Source organism: Sapajus apella, unplaced genomic scaffold, assembly GCF_009761245.1.
Source record: "Sapajus apella isolate SASKATOON/1434 unplaced genomic scaffold, GSC_monkey_1.0 scaffold25, whole genome shotgun sequence".
NCBI classification, from domain to species: Eukaryota; Metazoa; Chordata; class Mammalia; order Primates; family Cebidae; genus Sapajus; species Sapajus apella.
Window position 1 is genome coordinate 5,024,815 of NW_022436965.1, and position 26,238 is coordinate 5,051,052.

At 35.0% G+C, this 26,238-nt stretch overlaps 1 protein-coding gene across 7 annotated transcripts in view; it reads right to left on the reverse strand.

Moving 5' to 3' along the window:
- Window positions 1-26,238, reverse strand: part of HMCN1 (hemicentin 1) — a 528,603-nt gene that overhangs the window by 168,667 nt on the left and 333,698 nt on the right. For all 7 annotated transcript variants that reach the window (XM_032291619.1, XM_032291616.1, XM_032291617.1 and 4 more), the window contains 10 exons: window positions 24,851-25,010; window positions 24,082-24,250; window positions 21,250-21,377; window positions 18,805-19,077; window positions 16,078-16,173; window positions 13,353-13,547; window positions 12,215-12,345; window positions 11,902-12,049; window positions 9,849-9,975; window positions 6,855-7,009 (listed from right to left, as the gene is read on the reverse strand). In XM_032291619.1, coding sequence (XP_032147510.1) covers window positions 6,855-7,009; window positions 9,849-9,975; window positions 11,902-12,049; window positions 12,215-12,345; window positions 13,353-13,547; window positions 16,078-16,173; window positions 18,805-19,077; window positions 21,250-21,377; window positions 24,082-24,250; window positions 24,851-25,010 — 1,582 coding nt within the window. The remainder of the gene's footprint in view (window positions 1-6,854; window positions 7,010-9,848; window positions 9,976-11,901; window positions 12,050-12,214; window positions 12,346-13,352; window positions 13,548-16,077; window positions 16,174-18,804; window positions 19,078-21,249; window positions 21,378-24,081; window positions 24,251-24,850; window positions 25,011-26,238) is intronic.

The window sequence follows — 26,238 nt, forward strand, 5'->3', positions numbered from 1 at the left end:
AGCATGTACTTTTGGTAACCCAGCTAAGGTACTGTTTGCATATTTATCCACTGTAAAGTTACCTCATTTTCCTCCCCTTTCCATAGAAGGGAGTCCTTATGCCAGCCCATACATATGGAGTGAGGAGTTATGTTCTACTTCTGTGAGAGGGGACTACCTACATAATTTATTTATAATTCTTTTCTATGGAAGATGTGGCTCTTCTTCTCATTTTATTTATTGAGTCGATAACTTATTTATATCAGTACGGACTCATGGAAACCTACATGCCTTGGCTTACATCCAATACTACATTATTTATCCAGTTTTGGCTATTGGGAGTTCTTTCAGTTGGCTCGTCAGTCCCTTTAATATACCCTATTTATTTTATTTTGTTTTATTGTTTGCACTCACTCCCTTACTTTCTGGCCTTACTACATGCTCCAGGATCATCTTGTGTATTCTCTGCCCCAGCTCCAGACTTAAGCATTTCTCCAAGGAGCCGGTCCCTTTCAGTGGAGAAGGATGTAAGAAAACAAGATCTGGATGCTGAGTGGAGTACCTTAATATTTTCTGCTAATTATTCTTAGAAATAGTCCATACTGATAAACATTTAGGTACACATTTTCTCTCACACATAATTTAAGGGAAGACCTACTATACTTTAAGTTGAATTTGATGATGGAATCATTTTTTTCTCTCAGGAGGTTTACTATAAATATCAGGGGTCAAGCAACTGTGGATCACAGGCCAGGAGATGCTAAGCTAAGAATGGCTATACCATTTTCTAAGTGTTGAAAAAAATCAAAAGAATAATGACATTTTGTGACATGTAAAAATTATATGAAACTGAAACTTCAATGTCCATAAAGTTTTATTGTACAGTCACATTCATTCATTGACATATTGTCTAAGGCTTTTACTCAACAACGGCAGAGTAAAAAGTTAAGGCAGAAACCAAATATGGTGTTCTCATTGCTTCTACCGCTGTTCAGATTGCTGTAAATTTCAGTGGCATGGTTACAACTTGATAGCATTTTTAGTGCTATGCCTATCACCATAATGTGATATTTTCTTTAATTTCATCATCAGTGAATACTCCTCATGTCAGAGCAAGAAAAGAATACTAAAATATCTAATTTTTAATACACAGCACAGTATGGAGTATTTTGTTGTCAAATTAAAGGGCAAAATATTGTGTCCATTTTATAACACTATACCTCTTCTAATAAACACTAGACTAAGCAGCCATTACAATATTCCCAATTTTAAAAAATCAACAGTTTGAAAAATTAGAAAACATAAAATGTTTAATCATAGCAAATTTCTTCACACACAAAAAAAAAGCCAAAATGAGGCTAAAACCAAACCAAATTTCTGAGAGGCTCATTTGTTAGCCAACAAGGGAAGCCATTTACCAATAGTGACTTAATTAAATCAGGTATCATTTCAGAGGCAAAAGAAATGTGTCCAAAGAAAGTAAGTGTGTTAAAGTTCTTAGCCTTTCAGTGAGAATAATTGCTTGAAGAGTTGAGCACATTGGGAGCAACATCAATAGTCAATTATTTTTTAAGACAACTTTTTTCTCAATAGTATTCTTGGTTTTTGACAATTGGCAGATGTTGCTGACACTGCTCAGCTGTTCTTGTTTATTTGAGGAACCAATGAAGTACAAAAAAAAAAAAAAAAAAAACAACCTGAAGAAATAGCCTCTTAGAGCAGTTTATGTGAAACAACTACAGACAAATATTTTCAGAAAAGTTGAAATAAACACTAATTTATTACAACCTGAAGAGGAATCTGCTAAGATTTGTTACAAATGATGTTGATAAAAATATATGTGAAGCAAAAAAAAAAAAAAAAAAGGCTTAGACAAATTTACAAAGCTTATTACAATGCAAGGTGTTAAAAAAAATCTATGTTTTTTCATTGTATTATTCAATAGCAGGCATTTTGTGTAAAATATTCAGGTGTTATTAAACCAATAGTGTTAAATGATGTATTTTGTTTGCTCTCATGCAGTTAAACATCATCAGTTCTATGACTTTTTGTCAGGGTTGAACTGAATATCCTGACTTGCCTTACCACACAGCAGGTCGATCAATGCCTTAGTGGTGATGAAGTTTCATTGTACTTTTCTGAGCTCAGGGCTAAGACTGAACTTCTTTCTGAATAAAAAGAATCATTCTTAAACACTGCTATTGAATACTAAATGCTTTTGGAAATTAGTTTTGCTGTAAACTTGATGGTGTTTTGAAATGAGTCCCCAAATTACCAGACCAAAAAACTACGTAAATGCAAAATGTATACCATGGTAGACATTGTGTTGTTTTAGTTACAAGTAATGTCAAGCAGTTTTATACATTCTCCAGGCTGTCAAAAGTTCAAACAGTGAGATCTAGATTCCTCCATAAATTTGCAGTGGATATATTTTCTGAGCTCAAACTACAGTTCTAGCAGTTTGTCACACCTTGACACAAATGCAAAACAAAATTTCACATTCAAAATCTAGTTATCTTTGAAAGTGAGGGCTTTCCATCTAACCTTCACCTAGAATGTATTAATCAGCAGTGTGATGACACGACAAAAGTCAAATACCAAGAGAAGAATACAAGAGAATTCTGTAAATGCCTTCCAGGCAATGAACATGCATAATTAAAATAATATGCCTGTAAAATGATATCAGTACTAAGCAGTACTTACCTGTATGAAGAGACATTTTCAAAGTTTCATCTTTGAAACTTTTTTACCTTTTTTTTTTTTAAAACCCATTTCATTAGGTAAAAATCACCAGTAAGCCCGGTGCAATGGCTCACGCCTGCAATCCCAGCATTTTGGGAGGCCGAGGCAGGCAGATCACGAGGTCAGGAGATGGAGACCATCCTGGCTAACACTGTGAAACCCCATCTCTACTAAAAATACAAAAAATTAGCTGGGAGTGGTGGCAAACGCCTCTAGTCCCAGCTACTCAGGAAGCTGAGGCAGGAGAATCGCTTTAACTAAGGAGGCTTAGGTTGCAGTGAGCAGAGATCCTGCCACTGAATTTCAGCCTGGGTGACAGAGCAAGACTCTGTCTCAAAACAACAACAAACACCAGTAACAGAACACTTGCAATTGTTTTTGATGATAGAGAACACTAACTTCAAATTTCATTTAAGTGAAATGATTTCCCCCCAAATAATTGTTTGTCGGTAGTAGACTTGTATTACAAAAAATTTATATTTTAAAAAATTATCAAAGACATTGAATTTCACCAACAAATAATTTTGTAGAAATCTGTTTCTCTCTTATTGTATAAGTACCTATTTTATCTCCTTGATTTTGCCTAATGGTCTGCAAAGTCTTAAATATTTACTATACTGCCCTTTATAAAAAGGTTTGCCAAGTCTTGCTATAGGTAATTAATTAATACAAATTCAAGCTACCATTTTGAAACCCAAAGAAAAAGTATTTGACTCATGCTTTAAATTTTAATTTTGATTGAGATTATTTATGTCATAGGTTAACCTATAAACGCCTATCAGACTTTGGCTCAAATTGCATAAATCACTGGCTAGCCTAACTAGTTGGATAATATATTAATGAAACCAAGAACACAAGTTCAAACAAATCTATATATTTCACGAATATTTTAGAAAGGAATATCATTTGTATCAGAAAGGATCTATTTTAAAAGTTTGTATTTATGAATATGAAAAAAATTACTCAAATAACATTTGTATCTGATGGTGTAATAACATACTATCTACTGCTTAAATTTTACAAATCCATAAATATTTCACTTCCTGTTTCATTTTAATTCAAATATAATTGCCAGCAAACTATACTTCCATTTGAGGGAAAGGAACACAAATAAAAATTATGAATATACTCCTCATTAAGCTGTACACATATGTACATGTATATGCATGTATAGATATACCCATGCACCCCCCCACACCCACATACATACACACACTCTCTTTCTCTCCAAGGCTTTTATACAATTTAGGGCAGGAGTTCCCAACCCCTGGGCCGCGGAAGAATACAGATCCAGGACCCAAATGTTGGCTTGTTAGGTACCAGGCCGCACGGCAGGAGGTGACGGGGCGAGCAAGCATTACCACCTGAGCTCTGCCTCCTGTCAGCTCAGTGAGGGCATTGGATTCTCATAGGAGCGCGAACCCTATTTTGCAGGTTCCTTGCGATAATCTACCTAATGCCAGATGATGTGCAGCGGAAGAGTTTCATTCCACAAAGCCAGACCCTGGTGCAAAATGGTTGGGGACTGCTGATGTAGGGAAGCTCTCAGACCTCCAAACCTCATCCATGGACCTCAGTTCACAAATCTTTGCCTCAGAACTACTAGTTGTAAATCTGCACAATCTCCTGATAGGATATTAAAACTGCATTTACTTTCTTCCCTCTTGGACATTCTTTTTCCTTTTTGACCCTCCATCTCTTATTTTTCCCTTTTATTTTGTCTCAACTTCTTTCCTTATTTAGGCACCAATGTTCATTTATACCTTGCAAGTGAATCAACCCCCTGTTTCATTCTCATATCAGTGTATAAGTAAGGAAAAGGAATGAATCAACTGTAGTATGAAACACACTCTGAATTTGCAATCTACATAAATATTCTTCACAGTTGGCCAAAGCATAATATCTGTTTTACTTTTTTCCATTTTAAGAACAAAGACATTTTCACAAGTGAAATAAATTTAAGCTTAAGAGATGGAGCATTGCTAAAGAGGAAATGGCACTATTTCCTGAATTATAATACTCAAAACGTTACTAAATTACAATGCCTTTTATCTCAGACAATCCCAGAAGGTTTAATCATTATAGAGTCCTCTCTTCTGGGTGCCTGGAGGCATCATACAGAGTGAACAAGAGAATCTGAAATGAAAGAACCCAAGTCCCATGAAAATAAGAGTCTTATTTATTGAATCACCAAAATGTATTCATCACAGATCCTGGCAACAATACAATAGGGCAGAGAAGACTACTCAACAGCTTGGGAAAAATATGGCACCTATTGTTTAAATGTCTGGCTCTGGTGGGAGGCCAAAGGTAGCAATAGCACTTCTGTTTAACTTGGATGCTTGTATAGTTAATCTTCCAGCAATGTTACGCTTTTTTAGAGAACATGTTGTTTCATGACTAATTTCTTCCAAAGGCTTTTATTTATAGACATAAATGATTTAAAAGCCTGCATTAAATACAATTTCTTTTATTCGAGAAAGCTATTTGAACTTTACATAAAGATAGCAACATTTAAAAAGGGAGATTTGGAAAGCAATTAAATTATATAGAAACCGAGCTAGATTCTATATGTACGTTAAGTTTTAAGATGATACAATCACTAATTATATAATGATAAATGAATAACATTTATTGAGCTCTTACTAGAAGCTCAATCCATGTAAAATAGCTAACAATTGATTTTCAGAATAACACTACTGCATAGGTGCTATTATTATCCCCATTTTAAGGCTGAGAAAACTGAAGCCCGGAGGGGTTAGGAAATTTATCCAAAGTCACAAAGCTAGTCAGTGGCAGTGGTTGGGCCTCAACACAAGCTCTTATTAATTACTCAACCAGTGTTGTCCAACAGAAATACAATACAAACTCACATATATAATTTTAAATTTTCTAGTAGCCACATTAAAAAATATGGAAAGAAACAGAGGAAATTAATTTTAATAATACATTTTACTTTGTCCAATATATCCAAAATATTATTTTGGATATAATCAATGTAAAGTTATTAATTAGATATATTACATTTTTTCACATTAAGCCTTTGATATCTGATGTGTATTTTATATAACAGTGGGCTAGCTACATTTCAAGTGCCCAATAGCCTCATGTGGCCAGTAGCTACCATATTAGACAGTGTAAAACTAGACCATTCATTCATTTAGCAAGTATTTCTTGAGACATGCTATGTATTAGACATTAAAGTAGGGAACATGCATTAACAAGAGCCTGCTCTTACCAAGTTTAAATTCCTTGGAGAGAAATAGATCATAAGTAAATTACTTTGTAATTAAGCAATCAAATATCAGATAGTGATGTGTACTGCAAAAACAAAAAGAACTAGCACAATATCATAGAGAGTAAGTAGATGACTGCTTTTAATTGGGAAGATCCTACGAGAAGGTGACATTCTGAGAGGTATCTAAACTTTCCTTGAGCATCATACACCATGGAAAGACAGAAGATAATGCAGCGAGTACTACAGATCTATTAAGTTCTATTCCTTTCTATTGTATAAATCTTTGTGCTGGAAACATAATGTTCACCTGCCTATCTATGGCTCCACTGGTAAAAATTAAAATGAATTTGGCAATCACATTCCTCAGGGAAAGTTGATAATGTTAAAGAAAATAAAAGTTACCTATATTTGGTGGGGACAGCTGGGAGAAAACAGTAGCACAAACACATAAGGCATTGAAAAGATAATCACATGGTCAGGATGGAGGCCACGATAGAATTAAAATAGAATAAGTGAATTGTCTGCATATCATCAACTTCACTCTATTTCATAAGTCTCTGTAATTTTAAAAGTTGGTTCTGTTCCTTTCAAAGATACAGATATTTGGTTTGTGTATATGCTAACCAATTAGGAAATTCTTGCTCTCTTTAAGTGAGATTGTAGAAAAATCAGTAGACCATTTGAAGAAATCCGTATCTAATGAAAAAAGCATTAAAATTTGCTGCAATATTTTGGCCTTTTGAAACACCTGAAGATAGGCTCCTTCTTCTCTTGAAGTATGTAGTATTCCAAATTATTCAGTATTAAATAAGAGAGCAGTTACCAGTAGAATAAACCCTGCTTTTCAACTTGTAATGAGAGTTGACAATAAAAAGCATAAGAAAATCGCACTCACTATAGACAGTCAGCTTTATATCCTTGGCTTGTTTGCCAGCTTCATTAGATACAGTACATTGGTAGCGCCCCTTGTCACTTCTCCGTGCATTCTTTAAATGTAAGACTTGACCTCTGTCTAGAAGTTCAACATTAGGATCACCCAAAAATAAAGGCCTAGAAAAAATAAAATTGTATTCTATGGGTCTATTTTCAGTTTTTCATATTTCTTCTCTATCAAAACAAAAATCATTATGTAATATAGGCTAAAAATACAAGTGAAAGTTCATTGAAAAAATAAAATGATATGATTAATACTCCCATTCAGAAGAATGAAAGTTTTAAACCACTTTATTAACAGAAGTTAGATAATCATTAATTATCTCTTTGAGATCAAAAGTTTCTCCATTTCAAACTTAAATTATTTAATAATATTAATAGAAATACAGTAGTGTCATTATTTGTTTTATTTATTCATCCTATCTTATTTTGTTTTTTAGATTTTTAAATTTTTTGGTTGGTATAGCTAAAATTTCTACCATTACCTGGAAAAGAAAAATTAAGAGTTTTAAATATTACAGTATAGGAAATTCAGACTAAATAATATTATTTTTAAACCAATATCATAATATCTAGAAAAGCATTAACAATATCATGAATGGTTATTATTTACTAAAAGCAATGATCATGCCAACTTCTCTAAAAGTATTGTAATAAATACAAATGCTTACATAATCATAAATATTGAAAGATATTTATGTCAAGAGAAGCTTGTATATGGTTGTCAAGAAAGTCTTTTTCTACTATTCAGAGTCATTTACTGACTACTATAAAATGCTCAGTTTATGTAATTGGCAGCAGTTTTATTTTAAAATTTGGCTGTTAAATCTATGACATCTTAAGACTCATATCTTTAAAATCCATCAATCTTTTTTCAAGAATATCCATACTAGCTTTTTAAAAGTTTCAATGACTTAGCCACATAATGAATAATTAGATGCAATGCCATTATTGACAAGCCTCTAGTCAGAGTACAAAATTAAATGGAAAATATTTCATTTTCTATAAGCACATTTTACTATTTCTTAGTATGACACTTTGTATACAGCTCTCAAAAGTTAAGAGAATAAAATACCTTCGCTTAGTGCATTTTAAGGTTTCTGTATTTTTGGGTTTTTTGAGACGAAGTCTCGCACTTGTCACCCAGGCTGGAGTGCCCTGGTGCTATCTCCGTTCACTGCAACCTCTGCCTCCCAGGTTCAAGCAATTCTCCTGCCTCAGCCTCCTGAGTACTGATGCCTGCCACCATGCCTGGCTAATTTCTGTATTTTTAGTAGAGATGGAGTTTCGCCATGTTGGCCAGGCTGGTCTTGAACTCCAGATCTCAGGCCATCTGCCTGCCTTGGCCTCCCAAAGTGTGGGATTACAGGAATGAGCCACCATACCTGGCCACATTTTAAGTTTTTAAAGAAATACTTGGCAATATGCTACTCCAATTTAAGTAATTTTGAGACCTTTATTGGTTGTTAATTGTGCAAGTAACATAATATTTTACACAAAAATGTAAGCATTGTGATGAGAAAAATTCTCCTTGGTTGATGACCCCTAATATGAGTCTGCTTTCTAGACTTCTCCCCATTATGAGTTTGATTTGTATTCTTCCACATGTTATTTACATTTATAAACATTTTCATATATAAATTTATATTTACAAACATCTTTGTTCATACATGTAAATTTGATGGTCAAAAATAAAACATTTTACATATATATGTAAAATAAAATAGATGGTAAATTTGTTTATATACAAAAATGTTTATAAATGTATTCCCAAAGAAATCTGAAGTCTTAATATATCAGTGGTATCAGGTTATTGTTCTGCTTTTCTTTCACCCTACAACAGGTATGGAGACATTTCTGGTACACATAGCTTGATCTTACTCTTTTTAATTGATGCACGGTGTTCCATAATATGATTATGCTATAAAATATCTACCCGCTCTCCCAATGTTGGGTTTTAGCCAGCTATTACTTTTCTGCCATCATAGTGTCGCAGTGAATATCAATGTACAAGCCTCTCGGTGGATATGCATGACTATTTCCATCTCCTGGATACTGCATCACAGTGTATGAGCATCAGATTTTAATAGATATCAATAAGTTGCCTTTTAAGATACTAATTTACAGTCACCCCATCAGAGCACTGTATCTTGATTTCCCATACTCTAGTCAACCTTTGATAATTTCAAACCTTTGCTTTTTTGCCAATATGACCTGTAAAGAACAAAATTCAACCATTCATCAAATTATTGATGGTATCTTTCGTTTATTGCTAAAGTATATTTTAACTGCCTGTTCATATCCTCCATATATTTTCTATGTTGCTGTTTGTAAAAAGCTTGAATACAATCTTTTATTTTACATACCACAAATCTTGACCATTTTCTACTTAGGCCTTAGGTATCTGCTTCCAGAAACTATAATACACAAACTGACCACCATTTGAGAAATAAATTCTCACAACCAATACAGACCATTGCAGCCATTTCGATGTGGACATACCTAAGCAGCCCTTGAGATTTGGAGTCTGAGAAACATCTGTAGTTCCTTTTTGTCCATACACAGAACTAGCTTAGTATTCATCTTGCTGTTGTAAACAAGATGTTTATGACATCTTTTAATAAGTCAATTCCATGTTAAAAGAAAATTATCTGACATTTGGATCTTGCATTTTTCACTGTTTGCCTTTAGGCAGAGGATATTTAGTGTATATTACATTTGAGTTCCCCTATGTTTCTAAAATGAATTCCCACCATTTATAAGGAGCCTTTAATTCATAAGAATCAAAGATATTACAAGATTTTTGAGGAGTTTTTGAGCAATATTGTTTTTCCTTTATGCTCATTTAGTAATATTCTATGTGATAAAATAATTAAGAAGAAGAAAATCCACGTGTATTTACACATCTTTTTCCTATCAATTGAACCCTTGCAACAAATACAGAAAAGATACTCACTTGCCATCTTTGAACCAATGAATATCAGGAAAGGGAGTGCCTTTGACCTGGCATTCAAGGGTGGCATCATGGTTGAGGACAACCGAGACTTCATTTGGGAAGTTGGTACCTATTATGGTGGGTGGAACTTGAACAAAGACAGTTTATTATGAAAATCTGTTACTCAGCAGAAAGAGTGGGCATGGGGTAGAAAGCAGTCAATAATTTCTATACAAAAATACAATACGTTTTCATATCATTTCTGTGTACCCAAATGATAAATTTAAGTGTAGAAACATATTTATGAAATATTTGCTAGCAGGACAATTACCTGCAAGAATTATGACAGTATAGGATTCATGTTTGGGTCTTTTAAACTCACATGCAAAAGTAGTTTACAATGTAAGTGATCGGTGAGGCTTATATAATGTAATTTGCTACTGCTATACATTTTGGATAATGAATGACAATGAACATCACTCTTACTCAAATTCTACATATACTGTTGTGCTACTTGAAATATGTTACCTGTGTCTTTTAAAAAACTAAGATGGTAAATCTGATATGCAAAATAACATGAAAAAGAATGTGCTAGTTTTTATTCTCGGCATTATCAAGCACATTAAAGAGCTCCTGAATACTTCCCTGCCTCTCTCATCATCTCCCTTCACACCATCTTAAAGTGGTCTTCATCCTCGGAAAAATGACCAGCCACTAAAGGATTTCAGTAGGGGAGGACTGAGGTGTAATCATATTTATGTTTTAAGGCCACACAAGCTCATATGTGAAGAATGGATTACAGTAGCAAAAAGTGGATTCAGGTGAGCGCTTAGGCCATTACATTAACTCAGCTTATCAATGATGATAGACTTTCACAGAAGGATGAAAAGAAGTTGATCACCAGAGAATTAGAAAGTAGACATAATAGGAAATATGTAGATTTGAAATGTTGGGGAAAAGGTAGTAGTGAGAACCTGGAGGTTCTGGAACAAGCAAGTGAGTGGATGGATGGAGGTACCAGTCCCTAGAATGGGGATTGAGGAAGGCAACAAGAACTGGCTTTCACTGGGACTCTTTGTTTGATACACAACTAAGATACTCAAGTCACAATAGCATGGAGAAAATTAGCTATCTATCCCTAGGCTCAGGGAAGAAGTCTGAACTGGAGATGAAAAATTGGGAGTCATCAGCAGACAGATGGAATTCAAAGTCAAGGGAGCAGATGAGTAACAATGAAAATAATGCCAGCAAGATTCATAAGAATGATTTCTTAATTTGTTTTCATAACTTATACTTAAATATAGTAACAGTGATTTTGAGGAAAGAAAAATTTCAGGCTTTGAGAAGACTAATGGGAGGAATTATTTTTATGTTATAGCAGTTTACGAATATAATTTTTATGCAGTATCATTCCTCAGCCTCACTTCTACTCAAGACTTACAAATTATATGACCATTGTAAGAAGCAAAATATTGAAAAGGAAGAAAGTCATTTTATCACAAAATGAACTTTAAATAGCAAATATAATTTCACAAACTAAACATAAAATTTTAAATATATGATTACCATTAAAGGGTCTTACATCCTAATTTATTACAGCTGCTCCCTACTTAATTAGAATCAGGACTGACTTAGTTACAAGAGTTAATTAGAACGCAGGGGAAAGTGGATTTACTACCTTCTCCAGTTCAAGTACAGCCTAGCAGCTTCACATTGTGCACAGCATGAATGTGTTATATTCTGTATCACTCTGTTGTTGCCACTTCCCAGAGAATATCCTGCCTACCTAACTGGAGAAATTGATAAGAATAATAATTTCTTATTTTACACAAAATAGTAGTATGACTTTTGAGTATTTCAAAGTCATCTCTGTATTATAAATAACAAAACCCTTCAAAATTTCTATATCATATGGTCCTGATTAACAAATAATAAGGACAAAAATAATAGAATGAAACTATATTTTTTCTGTAAATTTATTTTTTTCTCTTTACTTCCTCATGTAGTCAGCTCTATTTTAGGTAAGAAATGCCTCTGAATTGTAGTTTTTTTTTTAAAAGGATGTATTTCTTACCTAGCACATCAATGTTAAAGTACTTCTGAGAAGTGCCTGCAATATTAATTGCTTTGCAGGAGTATCTTCCTGCATCCTCTGGAGTGGCTTTGAAGAGCTTCAGTATCTTCCCATTGCTCACAATCTGAATAGTGCTGCTTTCAGTTACCTTTAAGGGCCAAAATGGTCAGTGTTATTTCCAATCCTAATAAAAATGCATGATTAAAAATTGAAGTAGAATGTTTATATTAGTAGTAGTAAGAAATGAACATCTGAACACTTCACTTCCGATACAGAGGAAAGGAGTTACATATATATGGACGATTCTATTCACCTGGACATTATCTTTATACCACGTAATGATGGGAGATGGAGTGCCTTCCACTTCACAGAGGAGATTGGTCAGCTGATTTAACAACACTGACACATTTGTAACTCGTTCTTTATCTTTAATTGCTGGAGGCACTGCAAAAAGAGAGGAGTCATAGCTAGGTAGTTTTATAATAAATATTATTTATAGTTTCTTTATAAGGGCCTTTATAGAGTAGATTCTTAGATATTTGATGGCTAGACAAACTAGACATATTTAAGCATATGCTTTCTTGTAAAATAAAAAGTCTTCATCAATGTATTTATAATAACAACCCTTATTGGATTTTTACTTTATTATTTCAAGGTTTTAAATTTAGGATTAAATTCGGGATAAATTTAAGAGAGAATCTACTTTTATTCCACATATTACTCAAAATATAAACTTCTGGAGTCTTAAGTCACATGAGACTAACTACTTTGTTGATGGGGATGAATATTACCCGGTGTCTAAAGAAACTAGTATTCATCAAATTTATATATATATAAATATATACACTTTCAGTTATGCGAAATAACATATTTCATTAAAGGTTAATAAAAACAACTGTTAACAATCTACATGCTCATCATTAATAGAAAAAGGTTAAATAAATCATTGTGTATCTATACAATGAGATGCTATAAGTTAGGAACATTAAATAATCTCCAAGGTAGATTGTTTAGTGAAAGAGAGAAGGGGAAGAATGTTAATATAATGTTCTATTATATGTGTGCTTTTGTAAATAAAAAGGGGATAAAATATTTCATTGTATATGCATAAAGTATCTTTGGGGAGACACACACACACACACACACACACACACACACACACACACACACTCTCCTTTTTCCAAATAGAGGATAAGTAGATGGCTCAGCTCAGAGACTTTTTACTATGTATCTTTTTCTACCACTTGCATTTTGAATGATATAAAATCACAATAAAAATAACATGAAATTTTAAATCAAACAATAAATGCAATCAGACCATCAGATTTCTGTTTGGTGTTACAACTATTCACATTAATATTAAATGATACCACACTAAGAGACTAATTTAAACATTTAAGAACTGGAGACTTGGCACACATAGTCAGTTACTTGACTTTAACTACATTTACCATGGACTTTGAGGTTATATTTTCTTTCTGTGGTTCCGGCTTCATTGACTGCCACACAGATGTACTCCCCATTGTCATATGGTGTGACAGATGCAATAACCAGCAATGTGCCATCTTCCGAGATGGAAATGCCAGGCTCTCTGCCTGTCAACTCTCTACCATTGTGTAACCACTTGATGGTTGGTTTAGGGGTACCTAAATAAGAAATTAAAGTCTTGTGGTATTACACAACAAAATCAGAAATTATTAAATATCAAATATATCAAGGAGAAATAAAGTTTTTATTATGACAATAATTTCTAACCTTAGGTACTATGCTACTTTCAAGATATTTCTCCTGGCATGGAAATATGAAGAGATGATGTTAGTTAATGCCTCTAAATCCCGGTGGGTCTTAAGAGACTTGTGGTAAAATTCGAACAAAGTTGTTTTTATGTAAACATTCAGAAGATAGTAAGCATTTGACTAGTGAGTTCACAGTGATTTGTTGGCGGGACAGGAACTGTATTAATCCTATGGACTGGATATGGGAGAGTTTTAGGGTGAAATAAAGACAGAGCAAAAAAAAGACACTGTCACAGAAATACAACATGAAGATTGCCCCCACCAAACAGAGTGTATATATGATGTAGAGAAATGATGTTTTATAATTCCCTTTTTTAAAAAAAGCCTGATATTGCAGAGATGAGGAAACTCTACTGTTCATGCTTCTTTTGGAGATATCATTCTGTTAAACAAAGGGTAATAGTTCAATTCTTGGAATGGTAGATGAGAAAGTAGTGAGACAAATAGCTTTCCTGGATTAACTTCTGACCAACAGAATAAATGGAAATGATATACTCTTGAGAAAAAAAACGATACAACAGTCTTTGAGTGTATAATACAATCAAAAGGAACACTGGAAATAAACATTAAATCTATACTAACAAAGTATTTATTTAGCAAACATTGTGCCAGGTATTATTCTAAGCATTTAAAAGAAGTAATATCTATAATGATAAGAAGAAAACACTTTAAATAAAAATTACACGATTACATGAGACATTGTTAATAATCCCATATTAAACAACAGTAAAATATTAACAGATGGACATATAATCCAGAATATATATAAAAGTATGGCAGAAATACATATAATGCATCATTGAAGCTACACTTGAGTTAAAGGTTTAAAGAGCAACTATGAAAGTTAAATTTATGGAAGAAAATTAAAGATTGGCCTATTCAGTTGTGCTCACAGTATAAATGTTGACTGATGAGAACAAAAAGGTTAAACTGATGGACTCCAGTTGCCTGTCCATGTGGTCAAGAAAAAAGGAGGCTGTAATCATTTCCTTACATCCCAGTCATTCCTTTATGAACTTTAATCAGACTACTTAATTAATATTTGGTGAGTTAATAAAAATGTAAATGAACAAACAAAAGAAAGAAGTTGTATTACCTTTAATTTTTAAATGACAGAACCACCATGAGCAAGATGAAATTCATAGTGAAAGATAATGAAAAAGGTGTCTAGTAACTTTAAATGGATTCAAGCATTATATTCCAGGTGAAAATGAGGAATTAAGGAAGAGATGTTTTTCTAGGTGAAAAAGGGAAGTCAAAACAAGAAATTAGCTTGGGAGTCAGGAATCCAGTGGGGAACAACAAGCAACAGCGCCACCAGCGTGTCCAGAGGAAGTGAGCACTCGTGATACTCCCCTGAACTTTAAATCCACCTAAAAAAGACCTCCTCCCCGGGCTTCACCTCCCTAATTCTCAGTGACTCTGGGAATAGTTATTGATAATTCTTTAGGTGTCTGAAAATCTTGTTAAGGATATTTTTCTGTTAATATTGGTAGAAAATAATCATTGGTGACAGCTGCTGTTGAGATCAAAAAGCTTGCCACAGAAACAGAGACAGCTATGAGGGCCTCCAGTTGCTGCTGCCCAGGAACAACTGCTAAAAGGCACATGGGGTGGGGGTCACAAATAGTACCAGCCACCTGGAGGCCCTCAGGAGGTTACAGAAAGACTAATGCTTGGACTTTGCCAGAACTGCTACAAACCTGCTTTGAATCACTGCTGATGAATGCACACTTGAAAGAGAGGATGTTCTTAATTACCTACTTGGCATTGTTAGGGTGATAGTGACAGTGCTTTTCACATTCCCCCAAGGAGAGATAATACCAATCTCCCGCCAGGAAACATGGCAGGACAGAAATCCCAGAAACTCAAGGAAAGGGAGGGCTTGAATAAGCCTCCAAGAGACAAGTTACAATCTGGCCCTAGAATTACCAGTTGAGAGTAGATCTAGGAAAAGAGGTTTTTAGAAGTGCCCAGAACAAAGGAATAGTCCTTATTATACCTCTGCCTGATTGAGATAAATCTGGAATATTTTGAATAGCTCCACCTATGGCATCGTAAAGAGAAAATCTGCCAAAAAAAAAAAAAAGGATGAAATAAGAAGTAGCAGGAAGGATCTGAACTATCTGGAAAACATGTGAGACTAGGTAAGTTTGAAATAAAGGAAAGTCTTTACATTGAAAGCAATAAAATACCTCAAAGGAAAAAAATACTTATTCAAAGAGCTGTTATCTGAAAGATAGGTTATTTTCTACTATGCTCAAACGTAACAAGGACTGACGTGGAATTTTATAAAGATGACATTTTGGGTTCAACACAGGATTCCGAAACAATATAACAGAACATTATGCTAATACCTGTATCTATTAGTATTACACACCTTTTGCAGGACACGGAAATGCAATACGTTGATTGGCCACTCTTTCTTGGAATGGATTGTTATACGGAGGTTCTAGATCTTCCACTGTGGGTGGTTCTATTAGGAAAATAAATATATCATCACAGTCTTTCTTTGAGCAATTTCAAACTCTCCTAAGGCACAATTAACTACGTGCACTGATGAACTGCTATCTCTGCTGATTATTCTTTTAAATATGATTCCTATTTCCAGCTGCCAAACATTTCTACCTAGACGTGACCCGGTGCCTTAAACTCAAAATTCTCCAAACAAAATTCATTATTTTATGCTTCCCACAATCCTGTTCTGTTTCCCTTATTCCCTCAATGAAGGCACGATGGTCCACAGTCATTTTTCTTTCTCCCTTATGCTTGACGTCCATATCCAATCACATAATACCACAGATGTTCACATAGCTGTGTCTTCCTCTCTGCCTAAGAACATCACTTATTTCCAACCACTATTTTCTCTAACCAGACAACTTCACTAGATTTCTTATGGGGATTTTTTTTTCTCAAACATGTTCCTCTTTAGATTGATATTCTGCACAGTCCCCAGAACACTCTCTGAAATACAAATCTCATCATTGACTTATCTAATTCGAATCATTACTTGTACTCATCTTGTCTGTAAGATAGTTTCAGACCTGTTCTTTCCTAAGTGCCCCCTGTCGGTACATGTCTCTGAACAGCTTCATCATCCATTCATTTCATGAAGAAATTTGGGAGTTATTGAGAGCTTCATCTGCTTCACTCTCATAACCAATCCAGCACCATATCCTGAGTATTTTATTTCCTAATTATTCTTTAGCCCATTCCCTTCTTTTCCCCATTCTAATTACCATCATCTTTTGCCTGAGCTCCTACAATAGTCTATACCAGTTTCCCTTATCTTCTCTAGCCGAATGATATCTTCCCAAAAGAATAACATTTTAAAACTGGAAATCAGCCACATCACTTTCCCAATGATGACTTCTTAAAGTCTTTTTATTGCATTTAGAATAAAGTCTAAATTCATTAGTCTGGTTTCCTGGGTCTTGGATAATCTGAACCACGACTACATCTCCAGCTTCATCACATATTACTCAGCCCTCAGTCCGAAATGCAGCCAGCTGGCCTTTATTGATTGATGGCTGATCCTAGTGTCTCCAAAATATTTAAATATGATTCCTATTTCCAGCTGCCAAACATTTCTACCTAGACATGACCCAGTGCCCTTCTCTTAATAGTCTATGTCCTTCTCCCAGAAAGTTCTCTCTACATTCTCTTGGAAGGGCTGCCCCTCACTTCTACCTACCATTAAAATCTCAGCTGACATGTCTTTACCCCAAGGGAAGCCTTCTGTGATTTCTTTCTGTTAAAAGCTCATATAGAGTCTTCCACCGTTTCATGATGTCACTAACCAATGTCTAATTATGTATTCATGAGATTTCATGAATTATTATCTTTCCCATTCAACTATAAACATGAATACCCAATAAAGTTTGTGGAATGAACAGGAAAACTTCTCCATTAGTGCTCAAGTCAACCATCCAACAAAACTGCAATGGGCCAGGTCTCTTAGTACTGTCTAATACTTAGAACAGTATTAGTACTAATACTCAGGACAGCACTAAGACTATCTAGTATTGTGCTAAGTACATCCTGCTTATCTTTTCTTCTTGTCTTTGTACTAGTGTTCCCTCTGACAAGAATGCTGTTCTCCCTGATTTCCATGTGGCTGGATCTTTCCAGTGCAGAGGGTCTCACTCTAAAGATCACCTCCTCAGAGAAGTCCTGCTTGATAGTCTAATCTAAAGTAGGCAACTCTGAAGACCATTGCCTTATTTTAATTCCCTACAAAGCACTTTTCACAATCTGTATTTCTTATTTGTTTGCTTGCTTTCTGACTACTCACACTAGAACAGCTCGTGAAAGCAGGGGTTTTGTCTTTGTCGCTGCTTTCTTGTCACCACCTAGAACATGACAGATGCTTGGCAAGTGCTCAATCAATATTTGTTGTTTGAAGAAATAAACACTGATCTTTAAATCTTTGAAACAAATATAAGTATTAATAGAGAAGTAGTGGACCCAGATTTCCTAGGGCTCTATTTTGAGTGTACCCCAGCACTGTGGGGTGAAAGCCTACACCAACTCACTCTTCCCACAATGTCTCCCAAACCAAAAATAGTGGATGGGGCACCACCTAAGACTGTTTCCATTATCTACATGATCCATGACAACTTTGTTTGAAAAGTAAACATATAAAAATTCATGCAGGTTTAGAAATGGTATGTTTCATTTCTTTTGCGAATGGTACTCCTTTCAAAGTTAAAGAGTCATAAAAGTTATATAGAACTCTTTTTTTTTTTTTTTTTGACGGAGTTTTGCTCTTATTGCCCAGGCAGGAGTGCAGTAGCACCGTCTCAGCTCACCGCAACCTCCGCCTCCCAGGTTCAAGCAATTCTCCTACCTCAGCCTTCTGAGTAGCTGGGCTAATTTTGTAGTTTTTTTTTTTTTTAGTAGAGACAGTTTCTCCATGTTGGTAAGCCTGCTCTGGAACTCCCGACCTCAGGTAATCCACCTGCCTTGGCCTCCCAAAGTGCTGGGATTACAGGTGTGAGCCACTTTCTAAAGTGATTGAAGATTATACAAGATAATCTATTTAGCTCCAGGGCTTTTTCCTTACTCCCCAACCCACATACATATATTTTCCTGTGTCAAAAATCACCTTGGACATGTAGCGTTATCTCTGTTTCATCAGTGCCTGCTATGTTAGTAGCAACACATGTATATATGCCAGTATCTGAGGGCACGGCTTGGTCGATGCTTAAAGTGCCATCTGGATTGCTAACATGCTGCACTCCATCAACCAGCATGGCGCTTCCACCTTTGGACCAGGTGATTACTGGAGGAGGTGTCCCTTGAGCATTACATGGAATATCCATTCTTTGACCAACTTGGACTTTGAGATGTTTAGGTCCACGCTGTATCTTTGGAGGAACTAGAAATAATAACCGAGTATTAATAATCCAACTTTTACAAATTCTTTCCTTTACTCACTTTAAATGAGAGCTCCTTATCAACAGGCAGCATGAAAAAGTGAAACAATTTCAAGATTTGGACCTGGGCTTGGACCATTCATTAGCTAGGTGATCTAGGGCAAGCCAGTAAACTTCCTGAGGCCTGTTTTCTTGATAATCCAGAGAAAATAGCCTGTAATGCCGGTATACTGCAAGGATTGCAGGAAATAGTAAATATAAAACTCTTACTTCCAAACTTGAAGAACAACAAGCATTTTAAAACGTTAGGCTTCTTTTAATTTGTAAATAACTTTAGGTTAAAAACTCTCTTAAAAGGCAATCCAGATAATTTCTATAATACAAGGGAGTAACCAAAAAACATTTCTCTCCATGTACTCAGTTTTTGTTCTCTTTGTACAAGGATCAGTCAGGCAACAAGAAAAGTTTCTCATGAAAGCCTTTGCTAATTTCAGATAAGAAAATCACAAAGAGCCTCTATCTCTTCCTTTTATCATCTTCCTTTAGAAATTTCAATGCAGTTATTTATCAAAACACTAGCAAAGGATTCCTGATTTCCACATACATGCATTGTACACTGTAGAATCAAGTTGAGCCACAAGGATATAATTAGAATATATGTACCATACATCCCGAAAAAGCCCAATTTCTCTGTCTTTTTTTCTTTAACTTAATATTTAATGAACACTTTCTAAAGGCTGCCACTAACAACCACCTTATATATTTGATGATAATATTATCATTTTATGAAAGAGAAAACTAAAGATAAGACGAGTTAGTTAATATGCCTGACGCCCTAGAGCTAGTAAATGACAGAACTCTTATGTAACTTCAAACCCTATGATCAACACAGACACAATTGTGGCGATTCATCTGAAAATAAAATCAGATCAATACTATCTGAGCTAATTTCTTCTGATCCTTGAATATCTTTCATCTACATAATGATTGGTGTAACGTATGCACTCAGTGTGCTGAATGAATGAAGAACTGGATGGAGTGTGTGGATTGGAGGAATAAAGCAAACTAACGGGGAGTCGGGGAGTCATACTCAAAGAATCTTCGGAAACAGAATTTTTTCAGTTGCTGAGATCTTTAAATATTGAAAATGATCATTTAAATACTACTAAATTATTATTTTTTAATTTTTTATTGCATTTTAGGTTTTGGGGTACCTGTGAAGAACATGCAAGATTGTTGCATAGGTACACATATGGCAGTGTGATTTGCTGCCTTCCTCCCTATCACCTATATCTGGCATTTCTCCCCTTGCTATCTCTCCCCAACTCCCCACCCCCCACCGTCACTCCCCTATTTCCCCCCAACAGACCCCAGTGTGTAGTGCTCCCCTCCCTGTGTCCATGTGTTCTCATTGTTCAACACCCGCCTATGAGTGAGAACATGCAGTGTTTGATTTTCTATTCTTGTGTCAGTTTGCTGAGAATGATGGTTTCCAGGTTCATCCATGTCCCTACAAAGGACACAAACTCATCGTTTTTGATGGCTGCATAATATTCCATGGTGTATACGTGCCACATTTTCCCTGTCCAGTCTATCATTGATGGGCATTTGGGTTGCTTCCAGGTCTTTGCTATTGTAAACTGTGCTGCAGTGAACATTCGTGTGCATGTGTCCTTATAGTAGAACGATTTATAATCCTTTGGATATATACCCAGTAATGGGATTGCTGGGTCCAATGGAATTTCTATTTCTAGGTCCTTGAGGAATTGCCACAGTTGCTGAGATCTTTAAATGTTGAAAATGATCATTTAAATACTACTAAATTATTATTTTAAAATTTGTATTGGGTTCTATAAAATGCTACCTGCTTAAACATATTTTTTACTACTGTATATCCACAATAATAGCAAAAAGTAACTTGACATTTAGAAAAACTGAGATCCAAAAATTTAATACAGTTTATTTGATAAAGGAATAAATAGAAGATTGTTTATAAATAGCAGGAAAGGTTTTCAGAATAAACAAAAGTAAATCGCAAGTGTCAGGTTTTAGAGAATTTGTTTCTTTAATTACTCTATACACAATTTGGAAATTAACTATTAAACAAACTAGGATTATGGGTTTTCTTGTGGCCAGTCCACAGGGTTATCATATGCTCTCATTTCAAAACTCACCATGAACATTTAATTTGACAGCCTGAGTCATGTTCCCGGCAATATTTGTGGCAACACAAATATACATCCCACTATCTGAAATGCGGGTTTCAGTGATCTTCATTGAGCCAGAAGGGAGGAATGTGTGTCTAAAAGAAAGAAACCATATAGTAGACCAGGGAACAGTAGAATTTAAATATCCCCTATGCAGCTACACTTCAGTATGAAATTACTACTCTACAAGTAGTTTTTTAAACCATTTTCCCATCTGTAACGTATATCTATACACCTTAAAAGTCAGGAATTTTCATAATTATCCTGTGTATGATCTTCCTGAAAACACAAAAACATGATTTATTTTACTTTTAAATCTTAGTGGTCTGAAAACTGCCAAATAATTAAACATCTTTCTGTTCTATAAAGCAAATGTATATTTGAGTTAACTTTGAATTTATTTTGAATGTTTCATTATTATTTTCTACAATGTTAAAGGAAATATTAAAAATATCTGAATATATTCCTCCTATTGAATAATAATGCATTTGGGTGAGCCAGATCTACATATAAAAATATTATTGCGTTGTGTTAAAATGATTTTAAAGGATAATGAAGACTAGGTAGACTTACCTAATACCAAGATTTCTTATAAAGCTAAGTCAGTGAAGAGTGCTATTGGCCCAGAGACATGCAAATGAAGAAATAATTAAGTACAGAGTCCTCAAGAGAAACTTGAGCATATGTGAGAACTCAACATGTAACATGCAACATCAGAGGTGATATTACAAAAAGTAAGGAAAGTACTGACTATTCAAAATGATGTTGGGCAACTGGCTTTCCAAATGGGAAAATAAAGAAATAAAATTAGATCACTACCTGATATTATTGACAAAATTTAAAATTCAGGTAGACTGAAGTCCAAAATGTGAAAAACAAAACTCAAAATAGAATTAAACATTGAAGGTTGTGTTTACAATCTTCTCCATGTTAAGAAGATACAAAAAGTACACATCTGAAAAAGAACAGATTAATACATTGTGCTCCTTAAAAACTGAAACCTTCTGTACAACCAAAGACACCACACATAAACTTGAAACCACAGCAATAGACTGAGAGTATATTTTCAACACACATAAAATAAAAATGGTTATTATCAAAAATAGAGACCAAATTTCTACATTCAATAAGAGAAAGGCAAGTCACCAGAAAACTGCAACAGATTTACAGGTTATTCCCCAATACCACCAATGGCCAACAAACAAGTAAAAGGGTTCTTAGTTCATTTGAAGTCAATCACATGAAAATTAAAACAATTATAAAATACCACTTTACACCCACCAACTGGCAAAAATTCCTAAGTCAGTCAATACCATGCACTGATTAGAACATGGAAACAGGTACACCTATACTCTGTTGTTGGATGGATAATCAATACTGCCCCTTGGGAGTAGCAATTTAGGAATGCCTGCAAAGCTGGAAGTGGGAATTTGCTTTGACCAGGAATTGTAGCTCTGCATATAGGTCATAAAGAAAATCATGCAAAAGTATACAAAGAGAAATATACAAAGACATTCTCTGAAAACCCTTGTTTTTAAAACAAACAAAAAAACAGAACAAACTAGAATGTCCATAAATAGAGGAATGAAAAAAATGAAATACAGAATATGCACGTAGGAGTTAAAATGAATAAATATAATCCCTACGTATAATAGTGGATAAATGTTGAGGAGCAAGTAACAAAATAATACACTTTGTTACAATGGCAAATTGAAAACAGACACATACAACAAAATTGAAAACACAGTACAGAGTATTCTACATCGTTCAAGGATGTATGTCTAGATTGCATACCAAGTTCGTGGCAGTGTTTGCCCCTGGGAAAAGGGAAAAGAAATTGCAACTGAGGAAGGAAACAGCAGAACTTTCTGATCTGTATTACTGTAATTTTTTACTCAAAAACATTCAAAACACATACTTTTTTCAAACAAATGGTAAAATTATATAAAGTCCTTCTTAATTTTTTTCCTTCACTAGCAGTAGGTAAACTATACTTGCATAAATGTATACCTTCATAATTATATATCAATAATTCTAAAGAAAATTATAGATTAGTGACTAATTCTTATTTCTTCAGTAATTTGTGCATTGATGTTGAGTTAAAATAGTAACCAAGAACTAGAGACAGTGACTTTGAAATGTACATTCTCTTATATAATTCTCTCAGGTGAGTATTGTTCCCATTTTATAAAAGGAAACATGAGGTTCAGAGAGAGACCCCTTAAAAATTGCCACAGGTTTCAGGCAAACTTTAAGTGGAAGAGAAAATTTAAACTCATAGCTGGATGGCAACAAAGGTTGTGCTTTTAATGGTCCACCATTCTTCTTGTTATGTCACTTAGCCTATCAAATACAGTATATTGTCTCAATGTGCCCATATTTGTATAAGGGTTTAAGCAAGAAGACTTACAAAAACCATCCAATGAAAGTCAAATCCTAGAGATTAGAGTGTGCCTATTGTATTTTATTGCTCTTATGGGATGAATGGAAATTTATGTGTGCTTACATATTGGGCTAACAGGAACCATAGAATTTTGCTCCATTTTAATAACTACCTTGTAAAATGCACCAGTGGAAAATTATGGCAAAGCTGAATGTTAGCATTTTTGACATTAAAGATGTCAGCAGCATGATTCAGATGTTATAAATACTTCCTGTAGACTCAGATGTACGTGTGAATTATTTCAAGTTTAAAGGTGATTTTTTTTAAGACATTTGAAAACCTGAATAGGCATGGCCATCTTGTCCCAAGAGGTTTATTACATTTTCATGTGTTGCAATTCATCCCAGATCTCCTACCTTGGAGAGAACGGTGAGATGAGCTGGGTTTCTTTGGCCCAGGTAATTATGGGTGGAGGTAAGCCCTTCATTTCACATGGAAGTGTTACCTCTTCCCCTGCAAGGACGGAGATCTCAACAGGCTTATCCTGGGACAGTCCTCGTTGATCTCCAAACACTCTGGGCCTTACTAAAATAAACACATGTTTTGGAAGGGAAATAGTACATTGAAAACAAAGCACAGTTTTAATTTACATTAAAATGTGGACTACTAATAATGTTCTAAAGTAATTTATAAAAAAGATGCTGTTCAGGACATAAGCTATAACTTTCCATTAATACATTTATTGTGAGAACTAAAAGAGAAATGATGAAAACTTTCCCTAGTCACACAATGAAGAGATCAGCTGCAATGCCCTCTCAGAGTCTCACCATCTATAAGTGTCACCCCTCGAGGGCCTACCCAATACATTGTTGAGGTTTGGCTTTGCTAGGAGTGTTAACTAACTGGTGTTACTGAAGAGGGTTGGGTGCAATAAGCATACTTTTTGGGAAAACACTGTACAATTTTTCCAAAAGACTATGATTGCATTCCTTAAAATCAGAATCTAAGTAGAGGTGATTTTGGCTGGCAGTAAAAAATGCATTTCTGTAAAAAATATATATATAAACTTGGGGGAGCAATTCACTTTAGGGGTACATGCATCTGGTAACAGTACTGGGGAAAGAACTGTGAGTTTTGGCACAGATAGACAATGTCAATAAAAACCATTCCTCCACCAGCTCTCACCGTAGACTGTCAGCTGCACTTTCCTTTTGGCGTAGCCGGCAGCATTGGTGGCGGTACAGACATACTCCCCACCCTCCTCTCCTCCAGGTGACACCACATACAGACTGCCATCAGCCCCTGCTGAAAACTTAGCACTGCTGGTTGAAATCAGCTCTCCTTTCTGCAAAACACAGCAAAAAGCAAAGGGATTTTTTTTAAGACCATCAAAGAGTGACTTAATGTCTGGAAGAGGAATAGAGAGAGAAAAAAAATTTCCAAGAGGAAATAAATTTTACAACACTAATTTGAAAAAAGTTATGTATAGAAAAATTAGACAAATAAAAGTACTAAAAGTGATATTTCTCCATATCAAATCATATCATCTTCATTCCAGAGCTACTTAAGAAGGCAGGGAATAACAGTCACGGTAAGGATGGTACGGTGAATGCTTGTGCTATGCCTGTTCTGCTCTGAGCACTTCACCCCAATCGACCATTTTAAGACTCACAATAATCTTATGAGTAGCAACTACCACAACCCTCATTTTACAATTTAGAGTATTAAAGCATGGGAGAGGGGTGTAGAGTAACTTGCCAAAGATCGCAAAGCCCATCAGTGGTGGAGCTGGGACTGGAACCCAGCAGCCAGGCTCTGGAGCCCAGGTTCTTAACTTCTGGGCTTGGCCACAGCACAAAGGCCAACCTGGAAAGATTTCACTTTTGCATTTTCCTTACAATGCATTAACCTTCTATTCAGTGCTAGGTACTGTGCCGTTTGGGGATGAGCTTCACCACTGTGACTTTTCTGTCCAGAATTTTTTAAAAAGCTAACCTTTTAATTTATTTACAAATGTCAACACCAACTTCTCCATATTTCAGAGATTTTTAAATAGATAAAACTTGATGGTATGGGAAAACACTAGTAGTGCTAATTATAAAAATGCCACACTTCATTAGCATGTCATTACTTTATATTACTTTGTATCTGCTGGGTTCAAATTCATTTACAGAAAATGTGCCAAGTCCTATTTGTGGCTGTTCAAGGATAATAGGAGTTCTTCAGGAAATGGGCTTTTCTTCAATGCAAAAATACAAGTAAAAGCTGAACAACATGGTGGGGATATAGGGGGAATACATTGGTTTGTATATATGTCTTATAATTTTTAGTCATACATAGAATTTGTGACTATACCGTAGAACTTTATAAACAGGAAAATCCATGCAGTCATATTACTTAAAAGGGGCCTTAAAAGGTCTTTAATGAAATCACCTACTTGACGTTTGAATGGTGCTAGCAATGTTACAGTGAGCTTCCACAGCACAGCCTGGGAGCTTTTCTAAGCGCTTCACGTCTCGGGCAGATCCTTTTTCGCCCTCTGCCACATCCCTAAGCTGCCTCTTAATTTCAGT